The 24,514-nt window shown below is 40.6% G+C and overlaps 2 protein-coding genes and 2 long non-coding RNA genes across 5 annotated transcripts; 1 reads left to right on the top strand and 3 right to left on the bottom strand.

Moving 5' to 3' along the window:
- Positions 1 to 326: 326 nt before the first annotated feature.
- Positions 327 to 2,702, bottom strand: LOC307015308 (uncharacterized protein). The gene is made up of 2 exons (XM_079643820.1): positions 2,531 to 2,702; positions 327 to 1,342 (listed from the first exon to the last, which is right to left on the bottom strand). Exon 2 carries the CDS (start codon positions 1,125 to 1,127, stop codon positions 423 to 425), a length of 705 nt encoding a protein of 234 aa, XP_079499946.1. The 5' UTR covers positions 1,128 to 1,342; positions 2,531 to 2,702; the 3' UTR covers positions 327 to 422.
- Positions 2,703 to 9,403: 6,701 nt separating this feature from the next.
- On the bottom strand, positions 9,404 to 16,616 carry LOC307016829. Its single transcript, XR_013801921.1, has 5 exons — positions 16,482 to 16,616; positions 11,409 to 11,457; positions 11,158 to 11,313; positions 10,980 to 11,072; positions 9,404 to 10,612 (listed from the first exon to the last, which is right to left on the bottom strand). It is a non-coding gene; the product is annotated as an uncharacterized lncRNA (long non-coding RNA).
- Positions 11,417 to 17,571, top strand: LOC307016827. Its single transcript, XR_013801920.1, has 4 exons — positions 11,417 to 15,068; positions 15,174 to 15,219; positions 15,943 to 16,706; positions 17,184 to 17,571. It is a non-coding gene; the product is annotated as an uncharacterized lncRNA (long non-coding RNA).
- Positions 17,080 to 22,010, bottom strand: LOC307016826 (uncharacterized protein). 2 transcript variants are annotated; one of them, XM_079646150.1, is made up of 14 exons: positions 21,280 to 22,010; positions 20,808 to 21,033; positions 20,622 to 20,697; positions 20,195 to 20,475; positions 20,054 to 20,092; positions 19,891 to 19,964; positions 19,701 to 19,781; positions 19,198 to 19,403; positions 19,021 to 19,120; positions 18,777 to 18,939; positions 18,574 to 18,680; positions 18,351 to 18,495; positions 18,080 to 18,206; positions 17,080 to 17,941 (listed from the first exon to the last, which is right to left on the bottom strand). In XM_079646150.1, exons 1-8 carry the CDS (start codon positions 21,369 to 21,371, stop codon positions 19,208 to 19,210), a joined length of 1,065 nt encoding a protein of 354 aa, XP_079502276.1. In that variant the 5' UTR covers positions 21,372 to 22,010; the 3' UTR covers positions 17,080 to 17,941; positions 18,080 to 18,206; positions 18,351 to 18,495; positions 18,574 to 18,680; positions 18,777 to 18,939; positions 19,021 to 19,120; positions 19,198 to 19,207. The 2 variants fall into 2 exon arrangements, with proteins under 2 accessions (XP_079502276.1, XP_079502275.1); XM_079646149.1 differs by having other exon boundaries at positions 17,080 to 18,206; positions 20,808 to 21,418.
- Positions 22,011 to 24,514: the final 2,504 nt, after the last annotated feature.

Below are 24,514 nucleotides of genomic sequence, written 5' to 3'. Positions count from 1 at the left end.
CTTTTGTTTGTGACTGAGTTCACCGGTGAGTGTTCTGTCCTAGTATTTTTCGTTATCCTTGAAATAAAGGCATTTTCAGCGTTATCTGCATTATCCTGCTTGCTTCACTCACCGTAACAGTACGAACCAACCACAAAAGGATTCAACAGATTCCGCTTTTTTGATGCTACCGGCGGAACGTCTTGGGTACTCTCTGGAGTACATTTTTTGTACGTGGTATGACGCCTCATCTATACGGGGTAGAGTGGCTGCTTTGAAGGAGGCACACCAGGAGGTTGCTAGCAAGCCCTGGCTCAGGAGTTTGTTGCCTGAGTGGCTACAACTTTTTACCAGTAGTCCTGGAAACTTTTCTCAAGCCTCTAACCTTTTCCTGGGATCCGACTACTATCCTGGTGGAGGTCCACGGTGTCTCAAAAGGGCCTCTAGGAGATGCAGGGCCAGCCGACTACTCTTCTGCCGGGGGTCCTGCCAACCCTATGTGCTGTTCCGTTGGGGGTCCCGCCGACTACTCTTCTGCCGGGGGTCATGCCAACCCTATGTCCTGTGCCGGTGGAGGTCCCGCCGACAACTCTTCCGCTGGGGGTCCTGCCAACTCCATGTCCTGTCCCGTTGGGGGTCCCGCCGACTACTCTTCTGCCGGGGGTCCTGCCAACCCTATGTCCTGTTCCTTTGGAGGTCCCGCCGCCACCTGTCTCGCCGGGGGTCCTGCCAACTCCTGGTCCTCTTCCGTGGGGGATCCTACCGAAGCCTGTCCCACCGGCTCCGGTTCCTGTTCGGCCGACACCGGGTCCTGCCCGGCCTCCGGAGCTGTCCGGTCTTCGCCCTTGAGCCCGGCCCCCTGAGAGCCCGGCCCCCTGAGAGCCGTGGTCTGCGGCCTCAAGCCCGGCCCCCTGAGAGTCTTGGTCTTCGCCCTCGAGCCCGGCCCCCTGAAAGCCTTGGTCTTCGCTCTCGAGCCCGGCCCCCTGAGTGCCGCGGTCTTCGCCCTCGGGCCCGGCCCCCTGACTCTTCCTGCCGCGGTCCTCGCCCTCGGGCCCGGCCCCCTGACTCTTCCTGCCGCTGCCTTCGCCCTCATGCTCGGCCCCCTGAGTTCGCCTGCTGTGGCCTTCGCCCCACCATGGACTCTGCATTGCCCCCGGGCCGTCCGCCCGAGACCCCCACCTTGGACTCTGCTTTGCCCCCGGGCCGTCCGCCCGAGTCCCCCTTCTCGGCTTCTGCCTTGGCCCCGGGCCGTCCGCCAGAGATCCCTTCCGGGTCCTCCGCTGTGCTCCTGGGCTGTCAGCCCAAAATCCCGTCCTCCAGACCCCCTCCACCCACCCTGGTGGCCCTAGTTTTTGTTGAACACCTGAAAAAGAGTCCAACGTTTTGTTTTTATTTTTGTAAATGTTATTTTGATACTCATCATTTAAATTCTGTAACTGACACAACCATGGATACAATAGAGATGAACAAAGCCAAAGCAATTGTGGGCTCCCCTCGGGATAAGAGTCAGAATAGCATTGTTGATTGTGCTCATTACACTTGGCACCTTTCTGGTTGGATGGGGAGTACAATATCATGCAAGACATGGATCCATTAGTTCACTCATAGAGAATGCCCATATCACTAACAAAACACCAGCTGTGTTTCAGAGACTTTCACTTATCCCCAGAGCCAAAAGATCAGCTGAGCAACAAGAAGAGGAGTTAGAAATACTCGCTCCCAAAGGTAAGGCGCTTACAATCAAGACGATTCACCCCCCCCTATATGCAGTTCTTGTATCAAATGATAAGATGGGTTTAAGTCAGGGGTCTGCAACCTTTTTGACCAAAAGAGCCATTTTGCTCCTTTTTCCAAAACATTTTTTTTTCTGGAGCCGCAAAAACAAATTTCATAGCTTGATAGCTAATAAAGTTGTATTTATTGTTATATCAGACAAAAACTACCGTTTTTTTGCATTTATTAGGCTATTTATTACGTTATATAAAACTGTTAACCTCTAATAAGAAACAAAGAACTCCTATAAAGGAGAATTACAAATAATACACAGGCCTACTTTAAAATAAATTAAACACAGCACTTGGGGAGTCCTCTGTACATTTGAAGGAAAAAAATATATAATTAAAATGTGCCCACTTTGAAATAAATAAAACATATATCTGCACCCTAAAAAGAGTTAACGGTAGGGTAGGTAAGAATGGAGAAACCAGCTCGAGTGCGCTAGAATTTGAAAATACACAACCGGAAAAAATATGCCTCTTCCTTCAGACTTCCTTACAGAGCCCCTCCTCCAACACACACAAACGTGCATCATCAATGAGGCCACGAGATAAGTTTGTGCACAGATGGAAGGCTGACAGGCAGGTAGGCCATCCAGTTATTTTAGCCGGGCCGGCTAAAATGATTGGTCGTGCTTTTTACAGCGCTACGGCTTCCAGAGATTAATTTGTGTATGTATTTATTGTCAAAGCATTTAATATATTCATTGCTATCGGGACGTTAAGAGCATTCCATGGAATATAACAAAAAGTGTTTTCTGAAATAAATGACATACCCCATTGAATTATGACTGAAGATTGTCAGCTGTCTTCCTCTCCCGTGTTGTTCCTCGATACGTAAAGGCTGCAGCACCGTTGACAACTTCTCTCTACATATCAAACATACCGGTAAACCAGCATCGTTTGCTGTGAAAGCAGATAACTCTGTCCACACAGCATTAAATCCTGTGTTCCTCCTGTACTTTTCTTTGATTTATCCATAGTTCGCTCATCGAGCCGTGGGTCAGGTTATTCACCCGCAGGAAAAGGCGCTGGCGCGGGACCGTAGCAGGATGTGACGCATATTTTTGTTGACCTAATTAAAACCGTTTTGTTTTTTATTTATGTGTCACAGTATCACCTCAAAATACAAGATACGAAAAAATGTCAACCATGGAACAAAATATAAATAGTCCTACAAATAGGCTACTTTTATTTGATTTCCTTCTTATTTTTGTCTAAGCTCAAGGGAGCCAGAGCAGAGGACTTAAAGGGCTCGTGGGCCGCGGGTTGCCAACCCCTGGTTTAAGTGATCGGGATATTTAAGTGATGGAGATTTACAAATTAGGGGAATCTCCAAATACACTGGATCCATGTTTTAGTCTGTACCAAAAACACAACCCTGTTAAGACTATGGACAACCGACCGGTGACCTATCTGAGCACAATTATTGAAAATTATTACTGTAGAAACAGGCTACTAACCCACAAGTACAGCTTTGTACGTACAAACTCTATGAACAAAATTTCCGAGCAGATTGTGGCGACATTGCACAGATATATCCAGTCACAAAAGTTACTAATGTTCTAAATAACAGTGAGATTTAAAATGATGGAGAAAATATGGGGACGTTCTTTTATAGTTTGTGAAATATGTGGTGCTTGAAACATGTAGGTATTTCAATTTATAGAAGAAAATATTTTCCAGAAAGAGTAATTTGGAGTAGCCATGTTACAGTGGGTGAAAACAATGTTTAGGGATATGGTACAATTATTAGTAGACATTAATTGTGGTTGGATGGCATTTAACATCAAAGACAGATAGTATGATTAGAAAATAGAGTGGAAAATATAGGATTTATTTTTACCTCAGTGTGTTAGAATGTTCTATAGGTAATGCGTCCCGAGACCTGGACTCTCTCTCTCTCTCTCTCTCTCTGCCTGTCAGAATGCTATGACCCCCGTCTTCCAAGCAGACAAATTACCTCACCACAGGAGACTCCTCCTTCTCCATCGAACAGACAGAGAACCAGAGCTGAACCAACAACAACAGAACTGCATCCAGAACCATCTCCACCTGAGGCATCCAGAACAAAAACCGAATGCTGACATAAAGAGGCATACTCTCATCGGTCCTTCAGACAGGACATGAAGTTCCAAGCTGAGCCACAAGATTTGGCACAAGAGCAGAGTGTGGGACATGAGAGCGGAATACGCCCTCCATGCAACAGCGAAGAGACTGTAAAGGAGGAGATGAAATGCAAAGCAGTTGGGCCACTGAAAAGAGTTACAGCGGAAGGATTCAAGAGCGGATGGACTGAGGAGGAGACAGAACCTGAGGAGAAGACAGAACCTGAGGAGAAGACAGAACCTGAGGAGTTGGCATGGTCTAGCAGAATGTGAGGCGGTCGTGGCTTGACAACCAGAGGGGGAGAAAAGGAAAACGGGAGTGAGTGAGTTTACACATAAACACACGTATTCACAAACGAATAAGGAGGAAACTATTAAAGTAAAAATGAGGAAATAATCATAAAACACACTGAGGGTACTGTGGAATAAGGGGTAGACATGATGGACATATTCACCATACTTTAACCCTAGAACCGCCAGAGATTTTTTATACCTAATACCGCCACCGGGGTCAAATTGACCCAGCATTAGAATGCATTGATTTTCAAAGTAAAAGTATTGCTTTAAAAAGAAAAATGGTCCTGTGGTGTTGGTATTTTGACAAGCAATTTTGTTAAATTGTTTCGTTTATTAACGGTACAACATGGTTGCGTGAGGCGGTTGTCGTTGTTGTGTGAAAAGCAAACAGCTGTTTGCTGCGGAGCGAAGCGCAAGCAGTCTCCCGTGAGCAGGAGCGCTCCTTCACTACAGACTGTCGCTATCAATCTATCTCTCAATCTATATCTCAATCTATAAGGAACTGCAGTAGACAAAAGGCGTTGATATAGCAACACGTCATGTTTGTTTACACGCAAAATCAATAGCGCGAAAAGGGGTGGGGTCAATTTGACCCGCTTGGCGGAAATAGGTATAAATGGCAATTCTTTTACCGATTTCTTCAATCTGACTTCATATTGACCATTTTGAACAACATAGAGATGTAGCACTTAATTTCAGACAGTTTGAAACGCGAGGGCCGTGATTGGTACGTGATCTGCCCTCGCTCAAGGGAAAACCTCCAGCTTGACTTGAGACCGCCCCGTGATAAATAAATGTAATTATAATGAAGCCAGCTGCAATGGATCATTGATCCACCAGGGGGTGCAGTGGGGTTCCACACTGGAGCTCATGTGAAATAAAGTCAGATACTGTACTGCTGGATGTACAGCGGAATTTAATGTTGTTTAGTCTAAAAAAACGAACGGGAGGAAATGCAGCCCGGCTTTCGATTTTTAATTCTAATTTAATCATCATCTTCACCACGATCATTTATGTTTATGTTTGCCGAATTGACATGAAATCACTGACAAATATGAATATACTGTATTCAACTTCATTAAAACGTTATTAACGTGCCTAAACTCAGTAATTATACGATCATGTTCTGATAATGATGACGCAATAGCCCCGCCTCTCCCCACCTCTGCTGCTCACCCCCGCGTCAAAGTAAACTGCACACTGAATTCAGATTATTTATCTTTCTCTCGATATGGACATAAACGCGAGTGAAGTCTAATCTGACAGGACGGAGACACGCAGCTCTGCTCACCTGCGGCTCCTCCCGCTGTGATGCAGCGGGGAACGGAGTAAAACACACACTTCAGTCAGATCATCGCCCTTAGCTATTTTAATTACCTCTCGAACTATCAAAACTAGTTATAAATATGTTTATTTTTACTGTCGACCAGGTCACTCATTACTGGATCAGCTGCTGCATGAGACAGACACTGACACTGTCCGAAGAGAGGGAGGAAAAAGAGAGGCTCCGTGTATTTTATTATTATATAGAGTCATTATTCATTTGTTTTAAAGCTCAATAAATAACAAAGAAGACCTTTGACCGGCACTTTTTATAATTTTGTCCGGAAGATTTAAACTTTAATACACGTTGACCTCTGCCCCATGGATGTATAATAAGAACTGGATACAGCGTGGGAGGCGGGGCCTCATTCATTCCTATGAAAGTTGCTTGGCGCATGATGATAAAATGGCCCTACTTTTGAGAGAGCGAAACGTCACAGATTACCCGGCATGCCTGAGAAGTACCCGTATGTGCGCTCATAGCGCATGCGCAACTTTAACCAACATGCAAATAATTATTGCACTGTGTATATATATATATATATATATATATATATATATATATATAGTGCAATAAGCTTCTTAGTGCAATAAGTAGCTACAGGGACATTAATCTAACGTCGGTAATATTAACTTTATTTAATACAACATTTACGGTAGGCTACAAGATGTAATCATACGGCCCATGTAGTATAATATTTTACAAATGAGGAATTACAGCAAACATGTGCAATATATCAATTATTACAGCTCCGTGGGATGGCAGTGAGACGATATGGGTCCGTTGTTATTTTTGCATCCATGGGTAAAGATAAACGCATGTAGTGCTGAACCTGCTGAACACGTAACATGAACGTGCCGGGCGGCGCGGTCCCGTGGGTTAGATGCGCGTTCATAATGCAGAGGGATATAACTCTCAGAATAACGTTATTAGCACATTTTTACAACTTGAGGAACGAATGTTTTTTATTAGGGCTATACAAGTGTTCATACTGGGTGGTTTATTTAGTTTAAAAGTAAAATTATCTAACGATTTACAGACCATTCTTTCCCCATGTAAGTCAACGGGGAAAAGTGTTTCCGGGCCCAGCAACCTAAAGGAAGTGTAGTACTGCCGTTTGGCCACGACGAATATTCTACTCAGAGTCCGGCGCACTTCCTGGGGGCTTGCTCGGCCCCCACCGCGGAGAATAAACAGAAGGGTAACCATGACAACCATGCTTCTTCGCTAATCTTATGCCACTGGTCCATGGTCAGGCATGAGAACAGTGCGGTCAACTCAGCCGTCTCTCGCATTTGCATGGTAAAATGAGCAGGGCTTCATTTTTGAGTGCGCGATTAATAGCGTCTTTACGGTAATCGCCGAGAAGTGACGCTGACGGTAGTAGTTTATGAAGTTCTCAGTGAAAGATGTACTGTTGGACTCAGTACTACTTGGACTACCACCACAGGTACAGTCAAGTACTTTTATCGTGTACTTTTTGAGTAATACCCTGTCAAACTCCCATGCAGAGTGCATGTTTTCTGCCATCTTTGATGAGAGATAAAATCATTTTTTGCCATAAGTTCTCAGTGAAAGATGTACTGTTGGACAGAGTGCTACTAGGACTACTACCACAAGTACAATCAAGTACTTTTATCGTGTACTTTTTGAGTAATCCCCTGTCAAACTCCCCTGCAGAGTACAATAATGCATGTTTTCTGCCATCTTTGATGAGAGATTAAATCATTTTTTGCCATAAATTCTCAGTGAAAGATGTACTGTTGGACTCAGTACTATTTCAACTACCACCACAAGTACAATCAAATACTTTTATCGTGTACTTTTTGAGTAATACCCTGTCAAACTCCCCTGCAGAGTACAATAATGCATATTTTCTGCCATCTTTGATGAGAGATTAAATCATTTTTTGCCATACATTCTCAGTGAAAGATATACTTTTGGACTCAGTACTATTTGAACTACCACCACAAGTACAATCAAGTCCTTTTATCATGTACTTTTTGAGTAATCCCCTGTCATACTCCCATGCAGAGTGCATGTTTTCTGCCATCTTTGATGAGAGATAAAATAATGTTTTGCCATACATTCTCAGTGGAACTGGTACTGCTGGATAGAGTGCTACTAGGACTACCAGCACAAGTACAATCAAGTACTTTTATCGTGTACTTTTTGAGTAATACCCTTTCAAACTCCCCTGCAGAGTACAATAATGCATGTTTTCTGCCATCTTTGATGAGAGATAAAAATCATTTTTTGTCATAAGTTCTCAGTGAAAGTGGTACTGCTGGATAGAGTGCTACTAGGACTACCACCACAAGTACAATCAAGTACTTTTATCGTGTACTTTTTGAGTAATACCCTGTCAAACTCCCCTCCAGAGTACAATGCGAACGCAGCCCCTCCCGCCCCCATCACTCTGTGTGACTCCCCAGTCACTGTTGTGAAGTCTTTCCGCTTCCTGGGCACCATCATCGCCCAGGAACTCAAGTGGGAGCAGAACATCAGCTCCCTCATCCAAAAAGCCCAGCAGAGGATGTTCTTCCTGAAGCAGCTGTAGAAATTCAACCTGCCACAGACGATGGTGAACTTCTACACCTCCATCATCGAGTCAATCCTCACCTCCTCCATCACCATCTGGTACGCTGCAGCCACAGACAAGGATAAGGGCAGGCTGCAGCGTGTCATCAGCTCTGCAGAGAGGGTGTTTGCCATCCCTCCACGACCTGCACGCCTCCAGGACCCTGAGGCGGGAAGATAGTGGCCGACCCTTCCCACCCTGGACACAAGCTGTTCACCCCCCTCCCCTCTGGCAGGAGGCTGCGCTCCATCAGGACCAAAACCTCTCTCCATCAGGACCAGTCAATGTCTTCAGCCTCCAGCACACTTTCCCTGTACAAGGCTCATTCCCAATGATCACAACACCTCATATTATGTCTGTCATTAAAGTTACCCATTATAACAATTGTCTTTTCTTTATTCTCTTGTCTCTTCTCTTGAATTAATTACAATAGTCCTGTCTTTAACAAAATGTAAAGTCCTTCTACTGCACCTTTTGAAGACTCCAAAACAGGCATTTGTACTGAATGTGTTGCAGTATTACAGCTTCAACGGTCAGCGGACCAAATGGAGGATTACTCAAAAAGTACACGATAAAAGTACTTGATTGTACTTGTGGTTGTAGTTCAAATAGTACTGAGTCCAACAGTACATCTTTCACTGAGAACTTATGGCAAAAAATGATTTTATCTCTCATCAAAGATGGCAGAAAACATGCACTCTGCATGGGAGTTTGACAGGGTATTACTCAAAAAGTACACGATAAAAGTACTTGATTGTACTTGTGGTGGTAGTCCTAGTAGCATTATATCCAGCAGTACCACTTTCACTGAGAACTTATGGCAAAAAATGATTTTATCTCTCATCAAAGATGGCAGAAAACATGCATTATTGTACTCTGCAGGGGAGTTTGACAGGGGATTACTCAAAAGGTACACAGTAAAAGTACTTGATTGTATTTGTGGTAGTAGTCTAAAAAGTATAGAGTCCAAAAGTACCAATTTTATTGTTGGTAGCAGAAAAAAACATGCATTCTCTTGCGTTAGTGCCACTTCTCGGCAATTACCGTAAAGGCGCTATAAATCGCGCACTCAAAGATGAAGAACTGCTCATTTGACCAAGCAAACGCGAGAGACGGCTGAGTTGACCGCAGTCTGGGAACCGACGGGAGACACTGGACTCAAGTGTCTGCCTCACATTGAGGGGAAGGGGCATTTACCCTTTGCTCCCGCTCCAGTTTGTGATTCTGACCATGTTCTCATAGGTTTCAAATGGCAACATGGCCATGAACATATCCCGCTATTAGAATGCAATTTTTTAAAACATAGGGTGCTACATAACACACTTTCAGGAAAGCCACGGACTGGGAGACTTTAATATTTTATTGAAAAAAGTTACATTGCACACACACCACATCACACAAATTGACCCGATTGGCGGTTCTAGTGTTAAATAAACTCACTAATTAATTAAACCAGTTCAATACGCATTATTCTTATCATTCTTTATGAGCGCAGAAAGTCTTAAAATCAGACGGCAGGCAGTTACAGGTGTGTGTGTGTGTGTGTGTGTGTGTGTGTGTGTGTGTGTGTGTGTGTGTGTGTGTGTGTGTGTGTGTGTGTGTGTGTGTGTGTGCCTTATGTGCCCATCCCCCCATGTGAATCACACGTAGCTCTGATCACCTATGATAAATTGGCCACACCTAATCGCTGGCTATCCACAGAGCTCCCTCTATGCAAATCAAACTGTAGACGGTGTAAAAGCAGTGAGGCCTGTGAAGACACCATTGCAGTAGTCGAGTCTACTGAAGATACAAGTTTAAAATCAGACCTGTTTTTTAAATGAAATCTGACGGCAGGCAGTTAGCTGTGATCCCCTATAAGGCTTGAAGTTATTTTTCAAGTATAAACATACAGTATACAACAGATATACATGCATACAAATTATAACATCACATTTATGTTATTAATTTTACAAATAGGACAGAGGGTGCAGCACAAACAGTACGAAACAAATAGAGAGCTTTCTGAACATCAGCAGGAGAGGACTCTTTCAAGACACTAGTAAATACTGAAATGAACATTAAATGTCCTATTAAAATGCAAGTTTCTTCGTGACACTTCCAACATAAATGGAATTCTCACTAACCTAAAAAATGTTATGTTTTTAAAAACATGTCACTGTAGAGACACAAAATACTTGAACATACAAATGAACAACACCAAATTGAGCTCACTTTCTACACTCTTTGATGATCTACTTCCTACCTAGTTTGTTTTTTAGTCCATGTATTTTGGCAGAGGCTTGGTCTGGCTGTATCTTCATAGCAACCCTCTGGATAAACTCAAATGAATATTTCATTTCCAGAGTATACTGAAGATTGAAGCAATATATTAGTCCAAGAAGCATCGCAAAGCCACATCTTTCAGGTTGTGGAGCACAATTGTCTCCTCGACCACAACTGCCACATTGAAGATCTGCTGAGGAAAGGCATCCCATTCACCTTCGTAGCCTATGAGTAGACCAACTTGCATCACCTTCATGGCTTCCTCGAGAGTGTCTCCATGAGCCTTAAAAAAGGAGAAATAAAAGTGAGCTCAGTGTACTACAAGTACTTTTTCTCTACAAAGCTAATTAAGAGGATTCTGCTATAAACATAGAAGCTAAAATCTACAGTTCACAGTGTAAAAGTGCAATGTGATGGAACATCATTTCAACTGCCTCTCTTTTCAGTTTGAACTTTATATTTATTTATATTATTTAATAGTTACGTTTTCTTGCTGTTTGTTTATATTAAATGTATCATTCTTTATTGCAATTATTTTAGTTAAATTAAGGTAATTGTAAACATTACTTTTGATGGAAACTTTGTGCACAGGGTGATTTATGTTAAAATGTACAATTACATTAAGTAATTCAAGACAGTTATGATCTTACATCACACATCCTGATGACATTTTCCTGATTTTCGCCAGACATGTAGTATGATAGTCCCAAGAGAGCAGCAGTCCTCCTCCTCTCATTTGTGTCCTGCAGGACAACAAATGCAGTGGGATATAAACATTTGTAGCAAACAAATGGTGGCTAAATTATGGTCATCAGCATCTCCACTTACATCTTTCTCAAGGCAGTCCAAAAGGCCTTTTAGTGCCGGCTTCTTTCCAGTCCTGGATGCACCATTGTAGACCTCCAGCAATGCCAGGCCATCAAGTCCATCCAGAAACGATGAAAGCAGGTCCGTAGTGACAATTCTCTGGAACTCTGCCTGAATCTGAGGAGACACAGACATATAGACAATATTCTACCAACAGTCTGAAACTGTGCATGTTGCCTTCTCATTGTAACTGGAAAACCTGCACATCTTACAAGTCCACTTCATCCAGTTGCAGCAAAACGGAAATCTTTGAAAATCGGTCTGTAATAGAGAACACACATTTAGGTACATTATGAAGCAGGCCTTAATAAAGTAATAAGAACTGAGAACATGACAAAGAATAAGATGCACACAATTACAACAGTCACGTTGCCCATAAACTACAAGCCTTGGCTTTCACAATTACAATATTTTCCCTGAATTCATATGATAAAGACTTAAACAGTACTTCATTCAAATAAATAAACAACTTGAAATGTTCATCTTTGATTGATGAGGCATATTCAATCTAATAAATTAATGGGATGCATGTAATAATAACAGGGAAAGGTTAGTGTGCATCCACATAGAGCATTTCTGTGTCTACGTGCATGCCAAATATATCAATGAAAAAACTATTATTTGTTTTACCAAACTTAAAAGAAATTGTACAATGGTTGTAATTGTTGATTATTTGCTTGCAGTTATTTTCCATAGACTATACAGTGGATTATTATTGTTTTTTTAGTAATAACTTGACTACCTCTGAAAGCAGAAGTTTAGGAAAAATTATTGTTCATGTATAAATATTATTTATTTTATTATAATATAAATATCTAACAATTACAACCATTGCACCTCTTATTTATTATTGTGGGTGAACAGTAACCTTTCCCTGTGTTATAATTACATACATCCCATAAATTACTAGATTAAATAACAATAATCTCATCAATCAAAGATCAACCTTTTTAAGTGCCTTGAACACCGACTGTTCCCGCTGCTAGAAACGGCTGATATTAAGACACTTCAGTGCGCAAGTCACAGAACGAAATGCATTGTGGGACATGTAGTTTATGGGCACCATAGTTCAATAAAATAAACTAAACATATTCCTTTCTTTTCTATAAAATATTTTCTAAAAAGCAGAAATACAAATTTGTCTCCATTTCAAGAGTGGAACATAGCATTTGTACACAATATAAATGCTATTTCTGAACACAGTTAGCATTTTACTCCTTCAATGGCGCGAGGCACCCCCTCTGTATCTGGGCAGGTTTAGCGTGAGCTGAACCAGAAAAATGTTGCAAGGATAGAATCACTTTAACACTTGCTCGGCCTTAACAAAAAACAATCTTCAAGTCCCCTATACTTATCCACAAATGACATCCATTTCAAAGCCATGGCGGGGGCTAACAAGCTACAATTCTTAGCCGAACAGAGAGCCGGGACACGCCTAATTACTATGGCGTTATATTTGTGCCTCTATCCTGAGCACGCAATGAAACATGTTGAGCATAGAAAATGCTGTTGAGCGCGCACTTGAACACTTTTGAGCACAGAGAAATATATTTTCTCTCATAAAACTCCTGCTCCGTGCGCAGGCAGACCGCTGCACGCGCTCTCTCTCCCTCGCTCGCTCGACCTCTCCAGCCTGTGCGCGCTCAACTTTGCCTGCGCGCTCGCTCAAATTGTCACAGCGTTACAAATGTGCCACAAAACCAACCAATCGGAGAACTCGAGAAGGTCAATTCTGATTGGCTGGCCGTCTCCAATCATATCTGAGATGAGAGAAGAGAGGGATTTTCATTTTCGGTTGTCATCAGGCTGTTGGCGTTCCTATTATCGTTGACATTTACAGGACATGACAGACTCGAACGAAGAGATTACTAGCCCACCGTGTCAGGTGAGTTATACATTTCTGGTTTTCTGATATCACGTTATTGTTTGTAATACCTTTGACGAAACCTTTTATCCGATCGTTTCAGATAAGGGTGAGTTTGCTAGCCGGCAACATAGCTATATGTTGTTTATATAACAAATAAAAAGATGACTGATTATAGTAGATTTCTTCTTGTAATTATTGACTCATATTTCAGAAATGCTTTTTATTTTTCTGTATTATAGGGCTGTAGGATTAACATTAGCCTATATGTCTTCTTATCTTGAGACATCGGCTGTTGTGTGAGTAACGAACGTTTGACTCATCCTTCTCTAGCAATCCCAGCTGGCCACAACATCCGACAATGTCAAATGAACAGCAACAAAATGTCACAGCAAGGCCACATGTAAGTCGTTTTTGATTTGGTTGTCTCCTGGGACCCAGCCCATTGAAAATGTCCTCTGTAGTGGACATTTTGTTAACACGCATCTCCTTTTACTCTTTTGAGCTACTCTATCAATCCCTGATACTGTACAGAGGACATCCTGGTCTTTCCAGTGATGTGTCATTGGTTACAATTGCATGCTGGGAAGTCCCTTTTTCTTTTCATCCAAAATGGCTGGCATACCAAAAACAAAATGTTATAGAAGCAGGAGAAGTCAAATATTGTTAAATAATTGTAATTTTTACCATGAAAATCATATATATTCTTTTTTATTAACATGTGAGGAACTATATAATTAGTTCTGAAAGCAATTAAATAATTCAAGTTTTCAAATAACAGCCCTTTTATAAATGTTCATTCTAGTGGACGTCAGGACCGTCTTCATGGACTTAATGACTCAATATTGTTACAGGAGACGGAACTGAAGCAGACATTTTCTGTACCAGATAGTTCAGGGAGATTCAGATTTTGAGCTCTCAGAGGATGAGAGAGAGAGGCTTCATATTAATCTGCTGAAAGTGTTGCTTTGTGCTCATTGAAAATAAGATTTGGATGTTGAAATATAAAGCCTCTGGTGCAAAAATACTGAGAATTGACTTTACAGTGAACTAGGAGGCATCGTGTTGCAGTTAAACTTGTGAAATGAAACATATTTGCATATTTATAGGTTCTGACATTTTTAAGGAGGGAGGAGTAAATGTAATTTTAAGGAGATAATTTAACTTGTTTTGTGGATAAACTTTATCAAACTAATTATTATTTGATATTATATAAGGGGTAAATGTAACGTTATTACTAGCTTCCACATCTCATAGCTCGTTATCAGTCACCTATATGACTAACAACGAGTCCCTCTTCTTAACTAATCTGAGCTCTGTCTGTCCAACAGGACATATTGAGACAGCAGTTGATGGAAAGACTTCTCACCAAACTGCAATCAGCCTTGAACCAGCAACCACTTAATGTGGATTATTTGGAGTTCCTGACTCGCCATGAGCTGATTATGTTTGAATCGTTCCATGAGCAGATAGGAGGTGTATCAGAGATTACAGAAGCAATACGAAACCTACATCATGTTGTCCGGTTGGAAATTAACGCAAGGTCTATGCCCATTGTAAAACAGGAAACAGAAGTTGGTCCAGGTTCTGGTCAACCCAAAATTGTGATTGAGAGAGAAAAACTAACACATTTGCTGAACACACATCTGCCAGTCTCCTGCATTGCAAAATGCCTCTGCGTTTCAAGAAGAACGATTTACAGGAGAATGCAAGAATTTGGCTTGTCTATAAGAGGATCATACAGCACAATGACTGACCAAGAACTTGACAACGTCATTTTAGGTATTAAAAGTCAGATGCCAAATGCTGGTTATCGAATGCTTCAAGGCCATTTGGTTTCAATGGGCCTCCGTGTTCAGTGGTGGAGAATGATGGCCTCTATGCATCGGGTTGATGCTGCTGGGATCTTCAGACGGATCACAGAACTAGGGTGTGTTGTGCGAAGAAGTTATTCCGTGCGAGGCCCTCTCTCCCTGGTCCACATTGACACAAATCATAAACTGATAAGGTAGAGTAAAATATCCTGTTTATGCAATTACCTACACAGTGAATGTTGGGAGTATATAATAAGAACAACCTTAGTTATATAGTAACCTTTTTCCCTTTTGAACAGGTACAATATTGTGGTCTTTGGTGGAGTGGATGGCTACTCAAGGAAGGTAATTAATGTGTTCTTGCTTATTATTGTTAAAGAAATGCAGCTTAAAGTACAAAGCCTCTTGTGACCAGCAGTTATACTTCTGAAATAACACTTATTTGCATATTTATAGATTATGTTATACACATCTTAAAACATGTCTAGGTGGGGAATCATCAATTTTATTAGCTTGATGCAGATTGTTTTGATTGTATAATTAGAGCTTAAAATGCATATTGTATGAAGATCTCAACATCTACACGACGACATAGCTGACCTATGCATGGAATCATAATCTGCTGCTTAAGACATGTAGTTCTTATCGTTAGTTTGATCAAAAAGTGTATATTTTTTCTCCTGCTCCTTGGAATAATTATTGAGCTAGAAGGTAATGATTCCTGTTTAGATCCAATTATTATTATCCAATCATGTTATACTTTTTTAATACAAAGCATCTTAAGGGAGCAATAATGTATTGCCTTAAAGAAAATATATCTGAGGAAGCTGTAATAAATCAAGCTGCATTTTAGTATGTAAAATATACCAAGTTGATATTTTTGAAAATTACCTATATAATAATTGAAATACCAAATCCTGTTGATGATTCTGTTGAAATGAAATGAAACTATGTGTAAAGATTTAGGACGTGCCTATCTTTCTTTTATGGTATAATACAACACTAAAAGCTCTAAGGCTAGCCATAGCTGAAAGCAGATGTAAATTATTTCATCTGGTTTCTATGCAGATCATGTACTTGGATGCTGCAACAAATAACAGAGCATCAACTGCATACTCATTCTTCCTGAGATCAACCCAGCTTCATGGCTTATCATCAAGGTATTTTGCCCTGACAAAACAAAAAGTGGATGTTTTTTTACATGTTTTTTTACACAAATATACTAGCTACAATATCTTTCATTTCATCTACTGAAGTTAAAGTAAACCTTGTTAAATTAATTATTCAATTATTTATTATTTAAATGTATTTTGATCTTAGGGTAAGGGCGGATCAGGGAGTCGAAAACGTGGACATCGCACAATACATGTTTGCCACACGGGGCACAGGAAGAGCCAGCTTTATCTCTGGAAAGAGTGTCCACAATCAGAGGTTAGTTGTGTTTTTATGTCTTGAAATGTTGACTGTATAATTATTAGTAACTGTAGCAGTTTGGTTGTTCAATGAAAGCACAAATAGCTGTATAAATCCAAGTAAATCAATTAAAATGCAATTCTAAGATAGAGCGACTTTGGCGTGACGTCTGGGTTGCAGTCAGCAGCAAGTACCATGATGTTCTTCACTCTCTGGAGGAAGATGGTCTGCTTGATATCTCTGATGTGGTTCACCTCTTTGGTGTGCACTACATCTTTGTCCCTCGACTTCGAGCAGACCTTGACGCCTTTATCCAAGGATGGAATAATCATCCTCTACGGACAGAGGGAGGTCTCACTCCTGAACAGCTGTGGTGTATGGGACATCTACAAGATCTAGACGAAGGGGAGAGACTTGAGGTAACAGTTATAGAGTTCCCATTAAATATATTTTAAAAAACAATTGAGTTGCAAAGGTGTGTGGCAGGCAGATATATCTAGTTTTGAGACATAATAGACATCAATGCCAATTGGACAATGGAGCATGAAAGCCAAAATTATTTTTTTAATATTTATTTCTAAACAACATGGTTAAAAGGTCTGAATCAATGTGAGCTTCTGTCTTCAATTGTGCATAGATATGCTGTAATTCAATTTTTTCCATCTAGAAACCTTACAGTTCTGTTACATTGAGTGATGAGAGGCATATCTGACAGATGTATAACATTATTGGAAACAGCAACCTGTTCAATAACTAGTATTTCTAGAATAATACAACTTTGAGTAAACAAAATCACCTTTATGTAACATGTTTATTTTTAAAAATCACACGTTACATAAGTGTATGAAAATACATCATGTACTAAACGTATTTTAATTGTTTTCCTGGATCCTTAGGAACTTCAAGACCCAGGCATCAACTGGGAGAGTACCATACTGCAAGAAGACTCAAACGGGGCAGTTGTGGTTCCTGAAGTTGTGTGCCCCCTGGATGACGAAGACCTAGAAGAACTTCAGAGAACTGTTGATCCTCTGGAACATTCTCAGTCACATGGCCGTGACTTGTACACACGATTCTTGCACAGTGTGTACAATGACAATTGAACGTGAACTCTTAAACTGACACATTAGCTGATTACAACAACCTTGTTTAACAGATATCTGTTGAGAATACACAGAGCCCAACCATTGGTCCTTATTTGCCTTTCTGCTTGTCTGATGTTTTGTTAAAAAACTTTGTAACAATGTATGCTTTCCCAACTAATAAAAGCATGACTTCATCAAACATTAACAAATATATTTAAACATATATACACTCAGCTCTTGCCTTAGTTTGAGTAGAGCTAGTTGTTTTAAACTCTGTGGAATCCACCCACCATATCTCACTGCTTCACCCATGATTCTTCTAAAGTCAGTGTAAGTGCTGAGATGCTTTACTGGAAAAGTCATAGTTTTAGTGCACGCACTCACAATTGGGTAACAAATTAAGTGATCTCCTAGCCGCTCCCTGCAGTCATGGTCAAATTTGCATGTTATTTTGAAATGTCTCTTTTCATCAGGGAGGAAGGGGATGTGGGCCTGCCCCGTCATCCACTGGAGCACGTGTGGCACTGCAAGAGGCTCCTTGTCACCAGCTGCACTGTCTGTCTCCCCATCTGTGACGGATGTATATTTTAAATAACACAAATTAAGAAAAGCAAATATCCAAGAACATTTATTCGGTATGTGCTCAGTACATTCAAATCAGTAAAGCATTCATTCATATGTGTACTGCATTCTACAGTATATCATACCAGACATTTCAACTTCCTGCAAGAAATCTTGCAGGAAGTTGATCACCTTCCTCTCAGTTCTCTCCTTAGACGTCCCTTTTTCGCTAAAACGTGGCTGGCAGTTCATCATGATGAAATCTGCATCAGGCTATAAAGAGAGTGAATGCAGATTTAGTTTAATATCTTGCAAGTGTTCAAACCAAAGCTATTAAGGCAATACAGAATGAAAAGTACAATACAAAAGAAGAATAGAGTCTAAAAATAAATAAATAGTGGCAGTTAAAATTCTTACTTTGGTGATCTTCCCTGGAACAAATAAGGAGTGACAAGCTTCAGGGTTTCTAGCCATCTGATCCACCAGGCCATACAGCTCCATGCCCTTTCTGAGTTGCTGCAGCATTGGAATCAGTCTTGTTGTGGAATGTAAGACAATTGCTCTTTGAAGAAAAGCAGAAAGAAATTACACACTGGTTTGAAAAATAAACATTGTAAAATTAATATTTTACAACTCTTACCGAATGATGCTGTGTTTATTGTCCAGTTTGAGCTGGCTTGTATATCCACAGCTGACAATTTCATCAGCCCACAACATCAGAGACTGCTCATCTGCAGAATCGTCGACCTGAGAATGTGCAACATTGAAATAAAGGACAGATTTACAATAGGTGTTAAAACATATATCTAATTCATATCTAACAATGCTCAACAGAGTACTCACCTTGCTGATGAGAAGACCGGATTCTATATCAGAAACATCCTCCTTTGAAAGTGAATGAATGTCCACCTCTCCTGTGCAGAGGAAGTTGTAGCACCACGCTCTCAGAAAGGCAGGAGGTGGGCCACCTTGTGCGATGCTTACTGACATTATTTCACCAATAGTTCTGTGTGCAAGGTAGAGAAAGTCTTTGTAAAAAAACTCCTTACATAAATGACAATGTGTACAAAAAAAGTATGTTACCAACCTGAAGTTGTCATTATCAAGGTCTGTCAAAGAGTACTTAGGATTTTTCCCCTGGCTCCCAGTTCCTTCAAAGAATCTGTTTTCAATACCTGAAACCATGTCTTACAGAAAAAAAGCAAATAAGCAATGATCCTTTGGTTTTGTTTAATATCAAAACAAAACAGTTAAATGAACTTACCAGTCAAAAACTATTTCCTTATTGCTCCAGTGTCAATGCCTGCCTCTCCTATGTAGACCACCTTAAGAGCACTGGCAGGAGATGCAGCTTTTTTTCGTTTCCACTGGAGAATGCCCCTGTCTGGAAGGCCGTCTCTGTCCACACACAGTTTGAACTCTGTTGTGTTGTCAACTTGGTGTTCAAGTAAGCGCAATACATCTTCCGTGCTTAAGGAAGAGGACAGAGAAAATATAAGACTATCCCAATTTTCCAAACATTTTGTATACATTATTGCGATATAACTGTCCTATTATTATGCTGAACAATATTTTGGAAAGAAAGGGCTATCAAATGGCGTAATTAGAAAAGAGTTTACCATGTGCTATGTTTTGAATAGCCTGTTAAAATAATTTGAGAGCTAGCTTTTGGGGGAGACATTAAAACATGTGGATTGCATGATGGTGCTCATTATTTATTCTGTATTTGATATAAACTCATGCAAAGGTCATCTTAATAAAACGTACTTTTTTGGTTTGCATACTGGAGGTTGAGCAGCTGTACTTGGACTATTGTTCTCTGATGCAGGAGTCCCTGTACATTCAAAGCTGCACAAACAATATGCAGTTTAAAACACTGAATATGTAGACATTCTACAGGTGGTACATCTATCAAATATAATGTTTATGATACAAAGAGCAGAATAAGACAGATCACCTCTCTCCACATAGACTAGCATGGACTGTGATTTCATCGTCTGGGAATTCTTTGGTGCAAATTGGACACACCACCTAAAGTTTGAAAGAAATATGCTCCATGTTACAAACAGCTGAAACACTAAACTAAACTGATTGTGCTGTTTAGTTGTGTGCTGTTCTACCTTGCAAGCGTTCTCCACGATACACAATTCATCAGAGGACTGCAGATTAACAAAAAAGTCATTTATTTCAATAAACAATTTATATTTTCCTCGTCTTTTTCTAAAGGCAATTTACCAAATACAAAAAGAATTTGCTCTCACCTCATCAACAGTCTCATCAGAGGACAGTTTTCCACTGCATGTCCTAATGTGTACTGCAAGCATCTGCAAAGGCATCACTTCATGACATTGGAAACATGTCTTCTTTGGCATTTTTGCAAAGCAGTGCGAGTCAGGAGGCAGTGGAGCGGTGTCCAATGTCTCCTGAAGTGGTACTATGTAAAAAGTGGCTTTGCCACCTGCTGACATAGCTCGCAGAGCTTTGACAGAATACCCCTCTGCTTCTGGTGGAATGACAGTGAGCTTTCGTCTTCCACTGCCACCTTAATTGAGAGAAAGAGAGAGAACATGTTTTGTCATTCTGCCACCTCTAATGCTTACAACAAGTAATCAATACCTCAGAAGGGTTCATGCACACCAACAAGTAATACAATAATATGAAAACTCAACAAAACAAAATCCCACAAACCTGTAGCCTTATGCAAGAGCCATCCTCCACATAGACCCTCCATTTTTGGAAATGTGTCAGCCAGGAGCCTTAAAATCTTGAGAGAGAGAGAGAGAGAGAGAGAGAAAAACATTGATGGTGACAATACGCTGAAGTACAATAATTGACTTTAATGATAAGTCAAACAAATGAACTGACAAACTATACCTCTGTGTGATCACCATCTTCAGGAAGAGTCAGTGTTTGTCTTCCCATGCCTGCCTGGAGGAGTTCAAGCTCCTCAGTTGGCAACGGTGTGTGGGCGATATTTTTTGGCAACAGATAAAAATGTAAAGCAGTTGTTTTACTTGTTGTCTTAACAAGATGCTTGGTGGCAGTCAAACACCTCTTTTTACCACGACTGAAGTTTGGTTTGAAATATCCTGGAAAAGATCTGTGGAATAAATTATATGTTTTATATTTATTTATAACAATCAAGTGTTGCACAAAAAATCGAAATAGTACATGTTGGCTATATATATTTTCCAATGCTATTACAAACCAAGTCTTGTTCAAGTCCAAGTTCATATTTTAATTTAATCATGTCAGCGATGTGACTACTGGACTTAAGAAAACAACATAGATTTTTTGAATTTTTTTAAGCAAAACGAAAATATAATTATGTGGCTGAAATACGAACCTTGCCATCTCTTGCGGCACTGTCACTGGCACTACATTCCTAGGTGCAGGAGGCTCTGTCTCCGTCGGCCTTCCTGAGCCGCTTGCGGCCATAGTGTTAAGGAGCAAAGACACCAGGTTTCTGGCTGCTCACTCAACTGCACCATCGCCCTAAATCAATTTAGGATGTAACATTAACATGATCATATTTTCAGTTAAACTAGAACCGCCAGGGGTCAAGGTACAATGTTCTTTTATTTATGATACTAGTACACAGGGTTAAGAGTGCGTTTTTATCGCAGAGTGATGAAACGTATACCAATAGAATCTGTGGACTCTCAGCGTTCATATGACATCTAATATGTGCAGATTGCATGAAAGATCGCTACCGTGAGTTATGTGCAAAGTCTCTCTCTTTCTCTCTCTCTCTCTCTCTCTCTCTCTCTCTCTCTCTCTCTCTCTCTCTCTCTCTCTATTAGGAACCGCAATAAACAACAGGCGTTGCTTCGCACAAGATCAATGGCGCGAAAATCACTGAATGTTCTATAAGGTAAATATTACCGGCTGGCGCAGATGGGTATAAATGGCAATTTATATTGACAATATTTGTCTAATACTAGCGCTAATATTAGGCGACGGTTTGTTAGCTGTTTGCTTAAACTATCCATATAGCTATGTTGCCGGCTAGCAAACTCGCCCTTATCTGAAACGATCGGATAAAAGGTTTCGTCAAAGGTATTACAAACAATAACGTGATATCAGAAAATTAGAAATGTATAACTCACCTGACACTGTGGCGTAGTAATCTCTTCGTTCGAGTCTGTCATGTCCTGTAAATGTCAACGATAATAGGAACGCCAACAGCCTGATGGCAACCGAAAATGAAAATCCCTCTCTTCTCTCATCTCAGATATGATTGGAGACGGCCAGCCAATCAGAATTGACCTTCTCGAGTTCTCCGATTGGTTGGTTTTGTGGCACATTTGTAACGCTGTGACAATTTGAGCGAGCGCGCAGGCAAAGTTGAGCGCGCACAGGCTCGAGAGGTCGAGCGAGCGAGGGAGAGAGAGCGCGTGCAGCGGTCTGCCTGCGCACGGAGCAGGAGTTTTATGAGAGAAAATATATTTCTCTGTGCTCACAAGTGTTCAAATGTGCGCTCAATAGCATTTTCTATGCTCAACATGTTTCATTGCGTGCTCAGGATAGAGGCACAAATATAACGCCATAAATTACTGGCAGGAACACACACAACCTCACCGAAACACGTTAATTTAGCTTAAATATTTAGCCGAACAGCCTGCACAAACACAAGCTCACCATGATTACAAATGGTGAAATGCAATGTAAAACTACTGAAAAAATACCAGCTCACTAAATCACAACCGCTCAAACCAACTACAAACTACTACCGCGGATTGGGCAGAGAACGAGTCCGAGAAAGTTAACTCCCCCATGTGACGTAATATGACGCGTTTGACGTATGACGTTAAAAAAAAGCAGTTTTTAGTAGCAGAGCTCAAAACGGCTCTTTTTCCTCTGAATTCCTGCCCTTATGTCTTGTAAAACATATCAAATCCTGCATTAACATTTTTAACTGTAATTTTCAGGCAAGGTTAAGCATAGATGTAGTAAAAAAAAAAACGTGCAAGTTGCTCTTTAATTATCTAATTTGGTTTAAACATACAGTAATCTTATAACTGTTTTATAGTGAAAACATTCCCAGTTAGCATTCGCCTGTGGTTAAAGTTTATTTTGAAAAGCTATTCCGGAAGAGATCTCCGAAATAGAGAGGCGAAGTCACGCCCATCTACTTCCGGTCCATGGGACCCCGGAAGCGAAAAATTATACATTGAATTCAATGGAGAGAGAAAACGTATCTTTTGATCCCGTTTGAATTGTGCAACGAACTACACATATGATGTTTGTCAATCTTAAACAATCATTTCCATGTCAAAAAAGTCAAATTTTGTCGTAAAACTGTTGAAATATAAGACTATGAAAAATACGCAACTACAAAGACTACAAATCCCAAATCCCATTCTGGGTCGCGTAAGTGATGTCACAGGCGATAATGCTCCAAGTGGTTGCAACTCGTAATTAAAGCGAAGAAGAAGATTTCATAACTGATTTATTCCCCCCAACAAATATAAGAGATTGCTCAAATAAATTCACTTTTACAAGATGCCTGTGTGCTTTGTACCATGTTTTAATCACAAAAGTGATCATACCACTTGCTCGTTCTATCGCTTCCCGTCTTATGAAAGGACCAGGAGTCGCTGGATCAGATATATCAGGTAATATCATAGGTAATATACATGTTGTGCATGGAACATAGTCAAGTTAGCTACCTAGCTAGTAGCGACGAGTAGCGAGCACGTTAGTTAGCATTACATTACTTAGCCTTGTCATTTTTAGTAGCCTTACCATGAAGTTATTATTTTATTACATGAAGTACACCAAAATGTTAAACAGTAAGAGTAGTCATCATGGTAAGTATTTCGTGAAACATTTGAAGAGTAGCCTACTGCGCCCTCCACTGGGTGCTAAGGAAGCAGTTCAGGGAGAGTCGAAGGAAGGCAGGCAGGCAGGGAGCTTTGCATGACATTCTTCTGGACATGTGTCATTGTGATGACAGTGAGGGTGAGTCAATCTGTTTGTTGGAAAGACAGTAGTTGAGTGATTACTGAGAGAAAATTATTAAAAGAGATAATTATTCAGTGTTGTTACTTTAAAGTGTTGTTACTGACCTTTTTCTCTTTTATTTTCTTTACCTCACCTGTAACTGCTGAGACCCTGAGGAACATGCACACTGACCTGCTCTGGCAACCTGGTTTTCACTGTACGTAATAGTATTTGGTTATGGTATATTATTTATATACATCAAAGGCACAATGCATCCCCCAGAGACACACATGTATTGAGTGTGATATTTTGCATAGGTCATGTGAAATCATCTTTACATACTAGAAAACTGTAGGAGCGGCAACTTGTTTTGAAATTGAATTTTTAATATCCGATAATAAAGTTGATCTGTTGTCTTTATTCTTCTCTCTTCCCAGCTCTATCCATCACCGTTCTCTGTTCCTGCAGGTCCTGCTTGCTAATCAATGCTTTATTTTTTTACACAATTACAAATAAAGTCAATGTATTGTATGACATGAAGTTGTGCTTCATTCTGAGTCAATAATAAATTCATTCTGCCTTCAACTGCAAAATGATTGTGGACTGCACCGACATCCATGTAGCTGCCCCCCAGT

This window comes from Notothenia rossii (genome assembly GCF_949606895.1).
Source record: "Notothenia rossii genome assembly, chromosome: 8".
In the NCBI taxonomy this organism is placed as follows: domain Eukaryota; kingdom Metazoa; phylum Chordata; class Actinopteri; order Perciformes; family Nototheniidae; genus Notothenia; species Notothenia rossii.
Note: the sequence above shows the minus strand (reverse complement) of the source record. Positions and strands in the feature narration are given on the sequence as shown.

Coding starts and splice junctions, on each gene's coding strand:
- LOC307016826 (XM_079646149.1), bottom strand. CDS start 21,167: ATGAACTTGGACTTGAACAAGACTTGGTTTGTAATAGCATTGGAAAAT. Junction 20,476..20,621: donor GCTCTTGCATAAGGCTACAG/GTTTGTGGGATT, acceptor CTCTCAATTAAG/GTGGCAGTGGAAGACGAAAG. Junction 19,782..19,890: donor GCTAGTCTATGTGGAGAGAG/GTGATCTGTCTT, acceptor TTGTTTGTGCAG/CTTTGAATGTACAGGGACTC.
- LOC307015308 (XM_079643820.1), bottom strand. CDS start 1,127: ATGCAGAGTCCATGGTGGGGCGAAGGCCACAGCAGGCGAACTCAGGGG.